The 20,021-nt window shown below is 33.1% G+C and overlaps 1 protein-coding gene across 1 annotated transcript; it reads right to left on the bottom strand.

Moving 5' to 3' along the window:
* Positions 1-2,937: 2,937 nt before the first annotated feature.
* On the bottom strand, positions 2,938-18,180 carry LOC148299564 (pancreatic lipase-related protein 3-like). The gene is made up of 6 exons (XM_088275936.1): positions 18,076-18,180; positions 14,732-14,826; positions 11,114-11,223; positions 9,021-9,294; positions 5,927-6,169; positions 2,938-3,308 (listed from the first exon to the last, which is right to left on the bottom strand). Exons 2-6 carry the CDS (start codon positions 14,817-14,819, stop codon positions 2,986-2,988), a joined length of 1,038 nt encoding a protein of 345 aa, XP_088132062.1. The 5' UTR covers positions 14,820-14,826; positions 18,076-18,180; the 3' UTR covers positions 2,938-2,985.
* Positions 18,181-20,021: the final 1,841 nt, after the last annotated feature.

Below are 20,021 nucleotides of genomic sequence, written 5' to 3'. Positions count from 1 at the left end.
TGATCACAAATATAACAACAATAACGTACATATCCTAGAAAATACTATTACGAAATTTTATACTTGAAAAAATAAAACAACTTTCTTTTGTTTTAACCACTTTTTATTGGTACACTTTATCCAACCGGTTTCGATAAGAACTTTGTCATTATCAGGGTTTATGTACTAAATTCTAAAACATTGAAAAACTCATAGTTAGGTTATAATTAATAACTCTTCCCTAACGATACCAAAAACTAGAAAAAAATTGTTTTATTTTATCCACAAAGTATCTGCAAAAACATTCAAGAAACATTTCATAAACTACAACATTTTGAAACAATAGAAATTCATAGATTGTTTTTAAATGATAAACCCATAAATAAGAGTATGACGATGACTACAGCCTCCTCCCTACTGTCTATGCTCCCACTGATAAAAATATCAAAATATAAGAATTAAATAAAATAAGAAACAACTCCTACAACATATCCTTCAACGTCCCAATGACACAAATCTAAAATTTAGTCTTAGCTGCGCACACGGTTTTTGAAAATGAGGCAAATAGCATCGAAACGTCACAATGGATCTTATGAAATTGTGGCATTTACCAAGTAAAACATTATTTTTTTACAAAAATGTTAATAATATTAGTACATTGGTTATATACTAATATTTTTAACATATTTAAAAAAAAAGTAAAAATGACTATCCACAAAGTAATTGCTTTATTTATTTATTAATATTATTGAGAATAAGCAAACAACATATGATAATTATGATTAATCTTACATAAAAATTGAGGTGTACCAAGCCTGCTTGGGTTGAGGACCTACCAAATAACTCTTCTCCGTTCGTTCGTAAATATTACGTTCGTAAGCAGCAACCAAAAAGAATAATAATTCTCCTTACCATCCTTTGTTTACTTTGTGTAATACCACTTCTGATGCGAGCATCGAATGTTAGGGATCTGGGCGTTAGATTTGTGAGCACCCTGACATTTCACTATCATATAGAGGCAGTCAGTGGTAATGCATTGAAAATGCTAGGATTTGTTCTGCGTACTGCCAGGGTTTTCGAAAATACCCGCGTACTGAGAACTCTTTATAACCCCTTGGTGCGAAGTAGACTCGAGAGTGGCTCGATGATTTGGGGGCCACACGAGCTTAAGTACTCTCTTATGGTAGAGAAAGTCCAAAAGAAGTTTTTGAGGTATCTCTACATGAGAGAGTACTGCTATTATCCTTGGCTCTACCCGACCCAGTTTCTCCAGGGTATGCTTGGCTACAATAGTTTAGAGACTAGAAGGAATGTGTATTTGATTACGCATTTTTATCGATTGTTGCGCGGTATGATCGATAATCCTGAAATTATCCAGAGCATTGGTCTGTATGTTCCCGATAGTTACCTAAGACAGCGTCGGCATAGATTGTTTCACGTTCCTATACACAGGACCAACCTGCCGATGGTTATGCCTGTAGGAAGAGCTACCGCTATGTTGAACAATATCACATTGGATATTGATCTGTTCCATGTGTCCGAAGGAGTTTTCCGAAGCGAGATTCTTCTACACATTTAACAAGAGTCTTCTTGCGTAATTTTTAATTTGTTTTTTTTTTAATGTATACGCCTTAAATGTTTGTTTGTAATGTATATATTTATTATTGAATAAATTGAATTGAATTGAATTGAATTCTTTAAACACTTATTTGTGACTACCGGTTTTGTAAAATCATTCCATCACCAATTTATATTCCCGTTAATTTATTAAAATTATGGTCTCCAGATATAAGGTGATTAGCAAATTCCGAAAAATTATTACTATTAAGGCACCTTGGATGTTCTTTAACTGTGATATTGAATTTACGCAATGTTTTTCCTACACAATTGGAACAAATTATTTTCTAAACATCGGAATGATTCAATTAAGCTTCGTTATCTTTACAATTTAATACCAGATTACCTTTATTATTGTTTGTATAAAAAGCTGGACTAATATTTTTTGGCAAATTATAAGAAATGGTATAAGTAAATGATTTATAAACAAAATTATTTTCTACGGTTTTTGGAGAATATAAATATTTTTTATTGAAATCAATTTTAAGTTTTCCATTCAAAATGTTTTGTATCAATTCAATTTTATATCCGTTATTAATAGCAATGTGTTAAATAATAGATAAATATTATTTTTTGACATCTCATCAAAGACGAAGAAGAATATGGAAGTCTAGGCATTTACGGGGCTGACGACCTCCATAGCCTGGTTTAAGTGATCATTTTACACACGTGTAACACTCACCAATTCTACCCATTATTGACAACCACACTACTCAAAGTCTTGGAAGCTCTATTTTTATTTTTATTTTTTTTTTATTTTATTGGAAGGAAGAACAACAGTAACAATATATGATAAATCAGAATACAAAAAAAAATGAGTACCAATTACAGTTCTTCACACCTATGCATAAGAAAAGTCTATATATAAGAAGAGACATGAGACAAAGATGGGATAAAGAGAAAAGGAGATGGCAGTGATAGGAAAAGAAGAAAAGGAAAGGACAGGGAATAGAATTACTTTTTTAGGTTTATAAGATTTCGAACAATTTAGCTATATGAACCATTTCGCTATATCTTCAATTTAGCTATATCTTCTATAAATATGAACCAATTTTGAAACATTGTTCTTGAATCACTAGAAGTTCACTTGAGACATCTATTACTGAGATGAAAATAAGCTTTTTATTGAGCAGAAACTCTTTTATTAGTATGTGAGGTCCAAATCCTGGATTATTATCACACACATGAGAAACGCCAGTAAATATCATTTTCATTTTTATTATTTAAGCTTATAATTTGACCAGATAATTTATTTACAACATTTTGTTTTGTATCAATTCAATTTATATCCGTTATTAATAGCAATGTGTTTAATTATAGAAAACTCTTCATCGAAATTCATTTTATTTAATAGATTAGAGATAATGACCTTTTATAACATAATTATGATCAATCATCACCAATAATAGAGTTATACCAAAGCCTTTCGGGTCGAGTACCTTCCAGCCCAATACCAAATAACTTTTCTCCGTTTGTTCGTAAGTAGTACGATCCACGAGCTTTAGGAGATGTCTCGTATCCAATGTATTCCTTCTCGTTGTAGATGCAGTGGCCTCTCTGGAAGCTCTCCCAGTCGTCGCATTTCACGCCCATAAAGCTTTTTGGAAACAATACGGATTCAGCGAAATATCTCCAGGCTCGCTGATGATCACTTATAAAGTCATGTGTGCCTGGCTGGATGAGTCCACCATTCGGATAGAAGTCCACGTGTCCTGAAGAAAACATACCTTTCATTTCGGAAACAGTCCAAAAAAATATGAAGTGATAATGATCCACCACAATAGTAGAAATAAAAATACAACAAATCGTAGTCATACAGGCGAAAGTGACCAAGAGCATATCTTGCAAAAACGTGATCATTGACTATTTGATATCTTACTAGCTTAATATTGCCATGAAAAAAATCCCAAAGGATTTTAAACCTGGAAGTTTAGTATATTGATTTGTTAAAAATGACTAACTGCATTGGTGTTTATTTTCTTGCCAAACAAAAGTGACTTAAATGACCCTCCTGAACATTTTACGTTTTGGCAGTTGGTCACTTTCTCCTGGACGACTACGAAATATTGGATGAAACAAAGGATGAAAGTAGATTAGTCATTTATTGAACTCAAAACTGCGCCAGTAGCACCACATCTCAAAAGCCTCCAGCTGCTCCCATTCTATCCGCTCGATAATCCAGGTTTTGCTTCCATACAATAGTATGCTCCAGTCTACAGTTTATTTTTTTTTCTAATTTTTATACTTATTTTATTAGATTAAAAAAACATCTCTTTAATTATTGTTTGTTTTATCCATATCAATTGAGAACTATTAGTGAGATGAACTATCTCACCAATAGATGTCTTTAGTAAAAATTCTAGCGATTCATGTATGTATGTACAATGTTTCGAAAATGGATCATATACAAAACTCTTTTTACAAAAAGGTATCTAAATCATCAACATTGTCATTTTCGAAAAAGACACCCATGATTCTTCTTCTTCTTCTTTTTCCATGTTCGCTCCCTAGGTGGAGCATATGGCCAACACGAGTCGTCTCCAAGTCACTCTGTCACGCGCCATCTCCTTGGCTTCCTCCCAGGTCAGTCCGGCGTCTCGAAGTTCCGCTGAGTATAGTCGGTGAATGGTCGTCAGCGGCCTTCCGGGGCGCCGGAATCCTCGGGGTTGGAAGAAGAGACATGAGGGGTTGATGCCCTCAGGTGGCATTCTAAGGACATGTCCCAACCATGTCCACCTTCTTCTCTTCAGGACTTCCAGTATGAGGGGCTGTTGAGTTCTTCTCCTCACATCGTCATTCCTGACGAAGTCATACCACTTTATACCCAGTATTCGCCTCAGGCATCTATTTTCAAAACTTGCTAGTTTCTTGCTTTGAGCTTTGGTGAGGTGCCACGACTCACATCCGTACAGCAACACTGTTAGGATGCAGGCGTTAAAGAGACGACACTTGGTTTTTGTCGAGTAAAGCAGTGAGTCCCAGACATTGCGCATTTTATTGAATATAGCTCCTGCCATTCCGAGCCGTACATTCAGTTCCTTCTGGACACTACCATCCTCCACCATGAGTGTTCCAAGGTATCTGAAGGTGTCGACTCGAACGAGCGCTCGTCCCTCACAAGTAAGATGTTGATCTCGGTCCGGACAGGCTGAGTTGCACATGACATTGGTCTTTTTGGCGTTCACTCTTAGGCCTAACCGAGCGGAGTTTATTTGGAGGGAGTCAATTATATCTTGCAGGGCTCCGATCGATGTATCTATTAGAACTGCATCGTCCGCATATTCTAAATCGCATAATTTCTGAGCAGGACTCACTGCAATTCCTCGATCCGGTGGAATTGACATTCGTAGGATGAAGTCAAACATGATGATGAAGAGAAATGGGGCTAGTACACAGCCTTGCTTCACCCCAGTAGAGACCTCAAATGGTTCACTGCACACATCATCTATTCTAACGCAGCATTCGCTGTTAGTGTGAAGCGCCCTGATAATGGCCACAAATTTTGACAGGAACTCCATATGCTTCTATGATATTCCAAAGAGAAGACCTATGCGGGCTGTCGAAAGCTTTTTCGTAGTCTACAAAACAGCAGGCAAGGGCGCAGTTCCATTCGTTACTTTGCTGTAACAGGCATCGTAAGTTATGTATATGGTCAGCGCACGCCCTGCCTGGTAGAAAGCCCGCTTGGTTCTCTCTGAGGACTCGCATTATTGGTTTTTGGATTCTTGCCAAAATTATTTGTGCCAGAATTTTTCCAGGAACGCTTAAAAGAGTAATGCCACGGTAGTTATCACACAACAGCGGATCACCCTTTTTGTGGAGGGCTATAACTTCCCCGTTTACCCAATCCTTCGGGCACCTTTCCTCTTCCCATATCTTTGAAAGTAGGTGATACAGGGGGTCGAGGAGAGCGTCCATGATTCTAGCGTTAGAAATATCCTTTATAACATTTTGAGTGTGTCCAAATACTTGTTCACAAATATGGACTATCTCCAATTATAGGATAATTTTAAATATTATTTTTTGACATCTTATCAAAGATGAAGAAGAATATGGAAGTCTGGGAAATTGATGTCTCTGGTGAAGTTCTAGTGATTCAAGAACAATGTTTCAAAATTGGTTCATATATACAGAGTTTCCAAGAATTTGAGAGGTGTGGTTGTCAATCATGGGTAGAATTGGTGTATGTTACACGTGTGTAAAGTATCACTTAAAAACCAGCTTATGACAATCGTAAGCCCCGTAAATGCCGAGACTTCCACATTCTTCTTCATATATGTTGAGATGTGAAAAAATAAAAGCTATTTATCATTTAAGTGAGATTTCTAACCTCTTGACTTTGTGTCTCCCAAACCTCCAATTGCCGTGTGGGTGACATCCACAAAATCAGCATCTCTTTCGTGGAGTGACAATTCTAGAGAATCGCTGAAGAAGCATGGACCGACTGGATCAAGTCCGCTTAACCTGCCTATTTTGTCTTTTGAGACAGAATTAAATCGGTTGAGGGCTTCTTTTGTTATCTGACATCCACCACTGATACAGACCATATGAATATTTTTAGGATTAATTCCAGCTGAAAGCAAAAATGAAATTATAATAGAAAAATCAGGAATGTATTCCTTAAAGTGCTCATCGTGTCCCAGCCTATGTATAGGAAAAACATCTAGAATTTTTTAACATCCGTTGTAAAGAGCATACAAGATATATTATTTCGAAAAATAAAAATACTTTGTATTCTGATCCACTCACATTTTTATTAACCAACTAGTTTCGGCAACAACCTGTTGCCCTCTTCAGGGTTTCATTTATTACTAGTTTATTATTAGTAATAAATAAAACCCTGAAGAGGGCAACAGGTTGTTGCCGAAACTAGTTGGTTAATAAAAATGTGAGTGGATCAGAACACAAAGTATTTTTATTTCTCGAAATAATATATCAATATGATCCACAAAGTAAATGCTTTCAATATTCAAAACAGAATACAAGATGCCTAAAAAAAATAATTTTTCTGAATTTGCCAATCACCTTATAGAAAATAAAGATAATCATTTGATAAAAATAAAGGTCTAAATATATTACACACATACAATAGTGGACTTAAATTAGATTACTTAAAAATATATAAGAAATTAAAAAGGCAATTAATAATAATTTACAACTAATAAATACACAAGTACCTAAATGATTTCGCTAAAAGTCCGCTATTAAATATGTTTCCAATCACTCATCATCCCTGATCCCTTTTGACTGTGACTGCCAATCAACACAAAAAAATAAAGCCACTTGAGATCTACCTTATCTTCTTTACCTAACCGTCAGAATATTTTGAAAATTGTTAAGTAGATAGTGTTTTGGCATTAATCATTATTGATAAAGAAGCGGTTAGCTTCGAAACCGGTAGACATTATAATTAAGTTATAATAAAATATTCAAGTGATTTTAAATCAAAGTTTAATTGTAGAAAATTCTTTTTAAAATTAATTTTGTAGTGAAAGAATTATTTTAATTTACAAACAAAATTACAATAGAAAATAATAAGAACAATTAATAACATACATATTTTATAGTTTTAATGACATCAAATATACATTTATTATTTTTGGCATCTCAATATAGAAGAATAGGAATTTTGAAATCTAGGGATTTACGGGGCTTACGACCGTCATAGGTCATTACATAATAAATCACTTTACACACGTGTAACATTCGCCAATTCTACCCACCATACTACACTACTCAAAGTCTTAGAACTTCTACATACCTCTGTATTATATTAAATTCGAAAAATTTAACTTGAAATTACTAGAATTTTAGTAGAGACATCTATGGCGAGATGAAAGAAGCTTTTTTACTGAGCAGAAATATATTCTTTATCATCTATGTTGTGATGTGAATTGTTTAAGCTTATAATTTGACCAGAAAATTTCAACATTTTGAGTGTGTTCAAATACTTGTTCATAAATCTGGATTACCTCCAATTATATGAATTATTTTTCATATTGGAGATAATCCAGATTGGTGAACAAGAATTTGGACAATCTCAAAAAAAACATACTTCCCAAATATTCGAAATCATCTATCTGTTCAATTTTTGTTTTTTCGCATTCAACAGCAACCACTTTCCTTGCACACATTATGCACCCTTAATACCAGCTCCAACAGATCTTCTGTACTCTAAAGCAAAAAGCAAAGTATTCGGCTTAAACTAAGATTAAAAACATGAGTGTGTCCAAATACTTGTTCACAAATCTGAATTATCTCTAATTACAGGAGTTATTTTGCACATTATTTTTTGGATTTCAAATGATTGGAATTGTAAGCTTAAATAATAAAAATTAAATTGATATTTTCTGGCGTTTCTCATGTACGTGATTATAGTTCAAGATTTGGTCTTTACATACTAATAATATAAGAGTTTCTGCTCAATAAAAAGCTTCTTTTCATCTCACCAATTTTCTTATTTCAATTAGTCTCTAATGAAGTTCTAGTGATTCAAGAACAAGGTTTCTAAATTGGTTCATATATATATATATAGAACTTCCAAGAATTTCAGTGGTGTGGTTGTCAATAATAGATAGAACTGGTGAATGTTACACGTGTGTAAGGTGATCACTTGAAGCAGACTATGAAGTTCGTCAGCCCCGTAAATGCCCAGACTTCCATATTCTTCTTCATGTTTGATGAGATGTCAAAAATAATAAAAACTAAGATTCATTCACGTAAAACTACTACTACTTATACTATTACTACCATCACACCGTTTCCCCGCAAGGGTAGGCAGCGAGAATAAAACGCCACGATTATCTGTCCTAACATACAATGTCTTTCTGTCCGCCTCCGAGGTGTAGTGGTCAGCGTGTTTAGCTACCGTGCTGGAGGTCCCGAGTTCGATTCCCAGGGGGGGTGAAAATAAATATTAGTGATTTTACATTGTAATATTTATTTTATATTACCCTGGACTGGTTCCTGATGCGCAAGAATGATCACCTTGCCTTCATGTAAGTAATGATCAAGATAACACTGCGTCAATTCGATGCAGTGCCCTATGCACCATTGGGTGTGGATAAGGGTTATAAGTAACATACACTCTTCCCTTTCTTCACATCCATACATCTAGTCATACATGGTTTTTGATCACATAGACTTTTGAAACCACCCGATTTTATGTTCTGATTGATCTGATCGTGCCAAATCTTTTTCGGCTGTCCTCTTTCTATTTTCCCGCCCAAATTTGCCATATATATTTTTTTCAATTATCCCTTGTCCAGCCTTCCATTCCTTTCTATCATCGTTTTCAATTCTGTCTTACCCATTCGTCTGAAGGAGCACATTTCAACAGCGTTCACACTGCTTTCATCCTTCCTACCTTCACGTAGAAAAGTTGATATTTAGTTTTTCTTTTAAATGTATTTGTTTGTAAATACCTTTCACGAGGTTCGACAGCTGATTTCCGAGTTCTTCACCGATGAATTTCATAAAAGTCATATACCTCAGGAAGTTTTGTAATACTGGTTTTAGTTCCTCGACATCAATATAAAATATATTTTTTCCTCCTGCCATTATAAATGTTTCCGGAAAGATATTGTAAAATGAACTCGAGTGCATTGTAAGACCAGGAACAATTAGAACCATGGAAAGATTTTTGATGTAATAAGGATCCATCGCTAATCCTGTTATATTTGTCAGCGGGTATCGAGACTGTAAATAAAGAATAATGCGTGTGATAATAAAATACAGTATCGAACAGATTAATATAATAATAAAACCCTTATCCGCACCCCAATGGTGCATAGGGCACTGCGTCATATAAACGCAGTGTTATCTTGATCGTTTACACATGAAGGAAAGGTGATCAGCCCTCCGCTTCAGTTACCAGTCCAGGGTAATATTGAATAAATATTCATATTTATTTTACCCCCCCTGGGAATCGAACCCGGGTCCTCCAGAACGGTAGCCGGGCGTGCTGACCATTACACGGAGGCGGACATCGAACTGATTAATTGTTTTTTTTTAAATACTTCCAATTACTTGTTCACAAAATCTGGATTATCTCCAATTACAGGAGTAATTATTATTATTATCATTTTTTGGACATCAAGAATCAATGAAGAAGCTTCTTTTCATCTCACTAATAGATGTCTTTAGTGAAGTTCTAGTGATTCAAGAACAATGTTTAAAAATCGGTTCATATATATATATGAACCCTCCGTCCGCCTCCGTAGTGTAATGGTCAGCACGCTCGGCTACCGTTCTGGAGGTCCTGGGTTCGATTCCCAAGGGGGGTAAAAATAAATATAAGTGATTTTTTCACTGTAATATTTATTCAATATTACCATGGACTGGTACCTGAAGCGGAGGGCTGATCACCTTTCCTTCATAAGTAAAACGATCATGATAACACTGCGTTTATAAGACACAGTGCCCTATGCACCATTGGGGTGCGGATAATGGTTTTATTATTATTTTATTATATATATACATATATGTAGGACTTCCAAGAATTTGAGTAGTGTGGTTGTCAATAATGGGTAGAATTGGTAAATGTTTCTCTACCGTAGTGCAATCAATTTTGGAGAGCCAATTCCAACAAATTACCGATAGATTTTCAATTAGGTCTAGCAAAATTCTTGACAAGCCCAACACAGTTCATTGTTTTTTTTGTGAAAAATTTCATCATTTTTTTTAAATTTGTGGCAGGGGCTTTGAATCCTGCTGAAATATTTCATTATCATTTGACCTTCGTTTTTGTATCTCTGGTAGTATCTTTTCCAGTAAAATTGGGTGATACTTCTTACGATTTATCATCTCAGTCAGTGAAAGAAGCAACTCTTGTCTGTTATACGAATAACACCCCCAAAATATTTTTTTGAGAGAGTGTTAAAAATACGAAAAAAAGTTAAACTTTTTTTTAACATATTTTTAACATATATTTTTAAAAGACTTACCAGCCCAGACTTCCATATACTTCTACATCTATGTTGATATGTTTTTTTAAAATTATTTTATTAATGACGAAATCCAGAATTCTCGAACAAAAAAATCGACACATTTAAATTATTAATAGATTTATATTATCCACTAACACTTCGTGATGGAATTGCATTTTTAATATTTTATTAGATTAAAACCAATATTTTTAGCTTTTCCACTTTTTTTTTATTTGACCAGCGACCGGGTTTCGTCGTTACCGACATCATCAGACTGGTGGGAGGCTATACAAATTGTTATGTTATATATAAAACAAGGCAGGAGTTATCAACTCAAAATCATGGTTATCAACTCCTGCCTTGTTTTATATATAACATAACAATTTGTATAGCCTCCCATCAGTCTGATGATGTCGGTAACGACGAAACCCGGTCGCTGGTCAAATAAAAAAAGTGGAAAAGCTAAAAATATTGGTTTTAATCTAATAATATATTTAAATTATTGTCTCGTTTTTTGTGTGAAACGAAAGTTGTCATGAAAATGAGATATTAATTTATGTATGCAGTATTATAACGTATGTAAAACTCACACGATGTTTTTCTGTGAGGATATCAAGGGTCACTTGAGTAATGTTTGGTTCTTTTTCCGTCTCTACCATTTGACTATATTGGTAGCCCAAAATTTTTTTCACCTTTTCACCTAGAAACAATATAATTTTTTTAATATTAATTTTATTCGTATATATTGCAGTGACGTGTCTAGCTTTAATCCTTTAGTGACCAGGACTTTTGGGGTTACTACTACTACTACTAATACTGCTACCATCACGCCGTTTCTCCGCATGGATAGGCAGAGAGGATGGAACGCCACTCTCTTCTGTCCTGACATACACTCCTCGCCTCATTCACACCCATACATCTAGTCATACATGCCCTCCGATTACGCGGACTTTTGACACCACCAGATTTTAGATTCTGATTGATCTGATCGTGCCAAGTATTTTCCAGCTTTCCTCGTTCTGTTCTCCCGCTCACATTCGCCACATATACTTTCTTAGTCCTTCTCTTATTATCCATTCGCTCCACATGTTCATACCACCTTAAATAACTCTTCTTAATATTTTTAACTATCCATTGTTCACCCTTATATTTCTTTCTTATATCTTCGTTTTTAATTCTGTCTTACAATGATTTTCCACACATTCGTCTGAGGGAGCGCAATTCAACAGAGTTTACGCTGCTTTCATCCTTCTTTTACCAGTTCAATATTTCTTTTCTAACAAATTAGTGTCGGTACCAGCACTCCGTTTGGCTTCCATGAACATGTTTTTATTTGCAATCACTCTGTTCAAAGCACCATTTATTCTATTCCTACATTCACTCTTCTCTCTATATATTTATCCACTTTTCCATCCCTTGTGAACATGCTTCCTAGATATAAAAATTACTGCACCTGTTCACGGGATTCATTATGTATGATAATTTTGAATTCGCCAGAATTCAATATATCATTATTCACGTGACAGAATTCATACGACAATATCTTTTTATCTAGAATAAAATAACTAGAATAAAATAACATGGATCCATTTGGAAAAAATAGAGGGTTGTTTAACAAGTTCCCAAGGCCCTATGCTTATTTTTTTATATTTCTTTCTAGAAAAAAGCCCACCGTCTTCGTGCGACTTCTTCATCACACAATCTATGTAATTACAAGTAATATTTCTTGCCACTTTTTCTTACCAAAGTTTCTATGAACTTATATTTGAAAAACTAATATCAGAATCGTAAATTCAATATGGTTAGTTTAATGCGCCGAATTTTCTACGAAATTATGAAATTAAAAATAAATATTAATGAAATTATTTAAACTTTAAACATAAAGAGTAAATCTACTCACGAGCAGGCATAGACTCTTAAGTCAGAGTTTCAGGGCTCAAACCCACTCTATCACAAATTTAAACCTGTTTCTAATAATGAGCCACTTAGGCTCACAGAAATATATGTATATATATATATATATATATATATATATATATATATATATATATATATATATATATATATATATATATATATATATATATATATATATATATATATATATATATATATATATATATATATATATATATATATATATATATATATATATATATATATATATATATATATATATATATATATATATATATATATATATATAGAAAGTATGAAATCGAAATATTTTTGTAAATAATAAAAACACAAATATTTCACTTAAAAAAAAATGATTTCAATTCAACTGAAACCATTATCGCAGCCTTGCATTCGTATTCCTTACACCACCATTCGAACATCTATCACACATCGTTTTGCTGCACATTCGTCCGAGAGATCGCTTTTCAACTGCATTCAGTCTGCTTTAAACCTTATTTTGCCTACTCCATGCTTCACTTCCATACATCAGGGTTGGAACCAGGTCTCCATTGTGCCCTGCCAGTTTAGCTTCCTCTGAGAGGTTTTAGTGAAAACAAATTTCCTTAAATCTCAAGATTTTTGCGAGATATCTACTTATGATATTAGCCAACTAAGGAGGAAAATATTTGCATAAATATATTTTTTTCCTAAAATTAAACCGTTTTTTTATGATATGTTCTAGCACCTATTTAGTATCATTAGGATATACATATATTTCATTACAAATGTGCTAGTATGTTGCCTAAGCAATTAAATAATTAATAACATACAAGAAACAACTTTATTTATTTATCAATCCATTCGACCATCTATCATACATCGTTTTATCGCACAGAGAGATGCAGTTTTGACTGCAAATCCGTGCGATGTAAAATATCAAAAACGTTATTAATTTAGTATCATATGTTCCAAAAAATATAAATTGAAAATCAATAGATTTTCAACGGAGAAAAAATTAGTTCAAAAATGTACCAAAACATATATTTATATTATTTTTGACATATCATCAACGATGAAGAAGAATATGGATGTTGTAGCCTTCTTTTTTCTTCAAAAACTTATTTTCATCTCACCAATAGATGTCTCCAGTGATGTTCTGGTGATTCAAGAACAATGTTTCGAAATTGGATTATATATATAGAGCTACCAAGAATTTGTGTAGTGTGGTTCTTATATAATGGGTAGAGTTGGTGAATGTTACACGTGTGTAAAGTGATCGCTTAAGCCAGCCTGTGGCGGGTGTCAGTCCCGTGAATGCCCAGACTTCCATATTCTGCCTCATCTTTCATGAGATGTCAAAAAATGTATTAAAAAAATAACTCCTACAATTGGAGATAATCCAGATTTGTGAACGAGTATTTTAACATACTCAACATGGTGTAAACCATTTAAATAAAAAAAAAGCAAGCAAAAATGGAGAAAAAAGATAATTGAATTTACACCTTACCGAATTTGACCCGAGAAGCTTAATTTTAGTTCTTATATGCTTAGTCAACCTACTGTTAAGGTTGCATTTCAAAAATATCAAACCTTCACTTTTACTAAGCTTATAGTATTATTTTTTCACATCTCAACACAAATAAAGAAGAACATGGAAGTCTGGGTATTTACGGAGCTTAAGACCGTCATAGGCTGGTTTAAGGAATCTCTTTGCACACGTGTAACATTCATCAATTCTACAAATGATTGACAACCACACTACTCAATTTTTTGGAACTTCTATATACAAATATTATATATTGACCAAATTCGAAACATATTGCTCGAATTGACTAGAAACTACGGTCGGTGGGATAAAATAAGCTTTTTATTGATCAGAAACTCTTACATTCGCATGTGAGGTCCTAATCCTGGATTATATTCACATACATATATTAGAAACGCTAGAAAATTTCCTTTTAATTTTTTTTTATTTGAACTAATAATTTGACCAGTTAATTTATTTATAACATTTTTATTGTGTCCAAGGCATGCTCACAAATATGGATTATCTCCAATAAAAATAATATTTGGAGATAATCCAGATTTGGGCACATTTAACAAGTATTTGGGCACACTTAAAATGTTGTAAACTAATAGTCATTGATTTGGGCAGTACTCTCCATCCTAAAGCAAAAGGGATATCTCACACAAAAATTTCCTCTCAATTCAATCATTATCTTTATCAGCTTGACTGCATACTAATTTGGTGCTGAAAATTCACTGCGTTTAAAATTATTTATTTTATAGAAAAAAATGTAAGAACTTACAACGTGTATACGTAGCTAACTTGGTGAAATTTATTTGTCGTGTCTCCATGATCAGAACACATGTCAAAATGATCACGATTGTCTTCATATTTCAGCTGCAATGACAACAATTACATTTTTCTAATGTTTGGTGACAGTTAATAGTATAACAAAAGATTTGTCACTCGTCCTAGCATCAAAATATAAGGATTCACATTTTAATTAAATTAAACACTTGAATAATTCACTAAATTGAGTTGTACTTTTATTTACGACTAGTTTCGAAAACGACAATTGTTTTCATCTTCTGGTACAAATTAAAACTGAAGTCTGAAACTGAAAATTTTATAAAGCGGGAGAATATTCAATTCGGTGGATTATTCAAGTGTTTAATTTAATTTTATTAATTGTTTCGGCATTAACTTTGTGGTAAGACATGTTACAATAATTAAAGAAAACACTTCGTTTTTTACCACTTGAGTTTTATTATAGACTACATGTTTCAGAAGTTAAACTTCCATCATTTTTAAGTTTCTTTAAATGATAAAGAACTTATTTTTACTAGATCAGATAAAGGAAATAGCATTTGTTTATGTAATCAGTTTGATTTAAAATGACAATGCTATTTCCTTTATCTGATCTAGTAAAAATAAGTTCTTTATCATTTAAAGAAACTTAAAAATGATGGAAGTTTAACTTCTGAAACATGTAGTCTATAATAAAACTCAAGTGGTAAAAAACGAAGTGTTTTCTTTAATTATTATAATTTAATTAAAATAATCATGTCATTCCACAAAGTTTATGCCGAATCAATAAATAATATAGGATTTACATATTTACGTATTCATTTTTAAATCGAACACAGTTTTTTAGTCTACTAAAGTATTTTATTGTTAAAATCACATAAAAATTCATATTGTGACAACCGTTTGACTTATTGTGACATGCCATAACTAGGCGAGACAATTTTAGCAATATTAACATTTTAGTAACCCTTACCCGCACCCCAATGGTGCATAAGGCACTGCGTCATATAAACACAGTGTTATCTTGACCGTTTACACATGAAGAAAAGGTGATTAGCCCTCCGCTTCAGGTACCAGTCCAGGGTAATATTAAATTAATATGACAGTGAAAAAATCACTTATATTTATTTTATCCCTCTTGGGAATCGAACCCGGGACCTCCAGAACGGTAGCCGAGCGTGCTGACCATTACACTACGGAGGCGGACGAATATTATTATATATATAAGATATATTATAAGATTAATCGAAACATTAACATTAAAATGTTAACATTTATGTGTTTTTAACAATGAAATACTTAAGTACACTTTTGTATCAAACACAAAAAATTGTGTTTGATACAAAAATTAATATATAAAAATAAATGGAGTTCTATAAAAAAATGATTTATAAATTGATATGGCGTTTAATTTGTAGATCTCAATAATTTATATTTTAAATATTAAAAACAAACTCTGACTTTTAGGGTACACAGAGATATATTGTATTTTTTTTTCAAAAAAACATACGAATAAAAAAAAAAATCCTGACAAGCGTTTCGCATTTTTAAATTACCGTTTAATTGTTATTTATTAAAATATGCGAGATCCAAGACGTCGTTAGGTGGGGAAGACAATGGTATGCGCGTGAGGAGAATGGAACCACCCAGACTCCCCCCTTCGTAATGTTCGGCCCACCCAAAGGTAGATGACTCCCTAGGAGACCACCAAAATCACAAATTTGAAAATCAATAGTTGGAAATCAACATCGCAGGAGGCTAATTCATCTTAAAAACAGGCCACATGGCCTACACTAAGAAGAATAATAATGTTTAAATGAATTAAAATATACACCTTAGTAGATCCTATGAAACAGTGTTTGATTTTAGTATTTAAAATAAATTAAATAAGGATTTGTTAAATTTAGTGGTGTCCTGAAGATGAGACAACCAGGAAAATGAACCATCATTGCAATAAAAAGGGTGTGAATTCCCGTTCGCTGTCCACTAGTTATTTAAATATAATTTTTAAAATTAAACTCTTGTATCATACCACTTGTTGCGTTTTATTTTATTACACACGACTACTTTCTAAAACTACAGATGTTTTCGTCGACAGGTTATAACAAAAACTAACGACCAAAATTATTATTCAGGTATAAGTATAAAGAGATCAGAAAAAAAGTCAGAAGACAGACTTCCACGTGTCGCCCTTCAAGGAAACCCTGAAGAACATAGACCCCCAGGCAGACCTCCAAAAAAGTTGGAATGATACCTCACAGTTAACATCCCAAGAGCGACAGGCGGAGGCATAAACAGATTCTTAGGATCTACAAAAGAAGAAGAAAAAAAGAAGAAGAAGAAGAAGAAGAAGATAAAGAGGTGGGTTGGGTAATAACTAGAGGGGGGGGGTGTTAAAGAGCCGGACTTTTTATTATGGTAATATAGATAATAATGGTGATGTATTTTGGAAAAGCAAATATTTCATTAATATATGTAATTATTTTTTGACATCTTAACAAAGATGAAGAGAAATATGTGAATCTGGGTATTTACAGGGCTTACGACCGTCATATTGAAATGTCAAAAAATATCTCCTAATTGGAGATAATCCAGATTTAAAAACAAGTATTTGGACACGCTCAAAATGTTGTAAATAAATGTTTTATCAGAATTCATTTTTTTTTCAAATTTTTTTTATTTATTCACTTTTCGGTAAGACATGATTAAATTGTAAAAGAAAAACACTTGATTTTAATCATTTGATTTTATTTGATTAAAATGACTAGCTTCGGAAGCTATGCTTCCATTTTCAGGTATAAATATAAACTGATTTTTATTATAGTTTGCATTTAGACCTGAAGATGGAAGCACAGCTTTCGAAACTAGTCGTTTTAATAAAATAAACTCAAATGGTAAAAAAACAAGTATTATTCTTTTTACGATTTCTAAGTTGTTCATTACTTGACTTTTGTATGCGACTGTGTGTAATGATTTAATATTAAAATAATTTAATATTAATTGGTTGGTTGGAAGATTTTGCTTTTTAGCAATAAACCCGCAATGTACTTTTATTTTAATTAATTAAATAAAAAGTGTAAGTTACTCAAATGAGTCAAATAATCATAAATAATGCCACAAAGTTAATGACGAATCAATATATAATAGTATTTTATGTTGAAATGTAACTTTGTTTTAAAATCAAAAGTGAATTTAAAATGAAGTTACGTTTTAATTTTAAAATGGAAAATCACAAAGTTAGTGCTTCAAGTATAAATAAAAGAATTTCAGGTGACTAGTTAGTCCTGAAAATTTTGAGAAGTCCTTAAAATTATTAGTAAATTAACGAATTGTATCTACGTGTATTTTTATCTCCAGTTAAAGCGCTGAATTTTTCTTCCACTTTATTCTCGAGAGACTAAATTTACACTGATAGGCATATCTTTAAATTTTAGATTCACTGCAGTCATTACAAATTACGGAGTGAATACTATTAAAGTAATTTTCCGTAAGGGATCAATATTCATTTTTTTACACGTAGCAATTCGATCTTACCAAAATAACAAAAAACCAGTTTAAAAAAAAATATTTAGTAATACGAATAATTAAATATAATAATAATGTACAAATTTCAACGAGCTTATTATTATATAAGCTTTTAACGTGAAACCTAACACGAGGAGCCACGCTGTGTTCAAATTTTTTTTTGTTTTAAACTTAAGTTTAAGGTTTTATACAACCTGTTGTATAAAATAACTAGAAGAAACAAAAAAAAAATTACAATGTTTTTAGTGTATCCAACTACTTGTTCAGTAACTAAAACGTAACATTTCCATTATAAATGATTTTAAGTAACCAGGAATTCTAGCTTGTTAACTTGTTACGTTTTGGTGCGATTTAATGATTTCATATTGGTTTAATACAGGATTGGTCACGCTTTGTCGCAACGTTAACTAACATTCCGATAGAACACAGTAAACAGAACAGATTTGCATGTAAAGGATTTTTTTGTGCAATCTTGGAAATGTAATTTTTTGGTCAGGACCTCCACATAAAGTGATAACATATTGTCAATGTTCACTTATTTACAAAGCGTTTTATTTATTATCACCTTATACTTTTTAGTACCCTAACTCTTCATGGACAATAGTTGGTTTGGTCACTCTCTTATTTTAGGGTGTTAAATGCTCCCCAAAAGCGGATGAATCTGTATGTTCATGGGTATATAATGTAGAATGCAAGTTGAAACTACCACATCAAAGATCCACGATGGTCTCCCAAGAAGAAAACAAGCATGGATAGTTGTTCTTTAGTCAAATATTCTGGAGGTAAAATAGTCCTCTGCTTCATACGATTGCGGAAGGCATGTACGAAGGCACAAACTACAGAGAACGACTCCACTTAATCTACATGGACCGCTACATGCATTGTTTCAAAGTCTCAGAGATCTACAGTTGTACAAGATGTCTCTCACTTGTTGATGCTTTGACGCCATTTCAACTATCAAAGACAACAGCCGAAGGCGCGTTGCTGGAGCCTGGGTGAGGACCTAACTGACCGATATCGGGTCCATGATAGTTCATAAGAGATGTCACGAGAGATGGTATCATACACGATAAAACTAATGATGGACATTGGTTCCGTAAACCAAGCTAGGACACAAAATGCCGAAACCTCTTCTAGTGTAACTGAAGATCTGTTAACAACAGTGACCAGTCCGGCTTCTCCTGAGGAGTTTTGCGAGGTTTCCTCCCAGCAATGATCAAATGCTGTGAAGTTCCTGATTAGCCCACATAATATTATCCCTCCTACTCCCAATACGGATTAAAATAAAATATCTATTTTCAAGGTAGAAGAAACAATAATTTACTTAATGATTTATGAACCTTGTACAAAATAAGCAAGGTAAATAATATATGCAACACACATTTAAAAAAAAAAACCTATATGGACCAAATTATCTCCGACATGTGCTGTAGCGGGTACGCCGAGTTGAAGAGACAAGTGAAGACTGACCATTAAACAAGCAAATCAATCGTCACCCAAATTTTAACCTATGGAGATGATTAGGAACCGAAACGCAGGTCTGATTACCTTGTCTTCGTATTATTGACGATCAATAATTGATTTCAACCATAGTCAAAGTGAATGTCCCCTTCAAAGCTTTACTAGAAAAATACGAATGATACTGAGACTAGGAACGTGGTTGTCAATCATAGGTAAAATGGTGAATGCTACGTATGGTATACAGTGCTCACTTAAACCAGACAATGCCAGAACACATACCCTGTTAATACCCAGACCTT

The sequence above is a fragment of the Brachycentrus maculatus genome, unplaced genomic scaffold, assembly GCF_059751285.1.
Source record: "Brachycentrus maculatus isolate JH-2025_06_01 unplaced genomic scaffold, ASM5975128v1 h1tg001079l, whole genome shotgun sequence".
Taxonomy (NCBI): domain Eukaryota; kingdom Metazoa; phylum Arthropoda; class Insecta; order Trichoptera; family Brachycentridae; genus Brachycentrus; species Brachycentrus maculatus.
The sequence above is the reverse complement of the archived record's forward strand: the minus strand, read 5'-3'. Positions and strand labels throughout refer to the sequence as shown.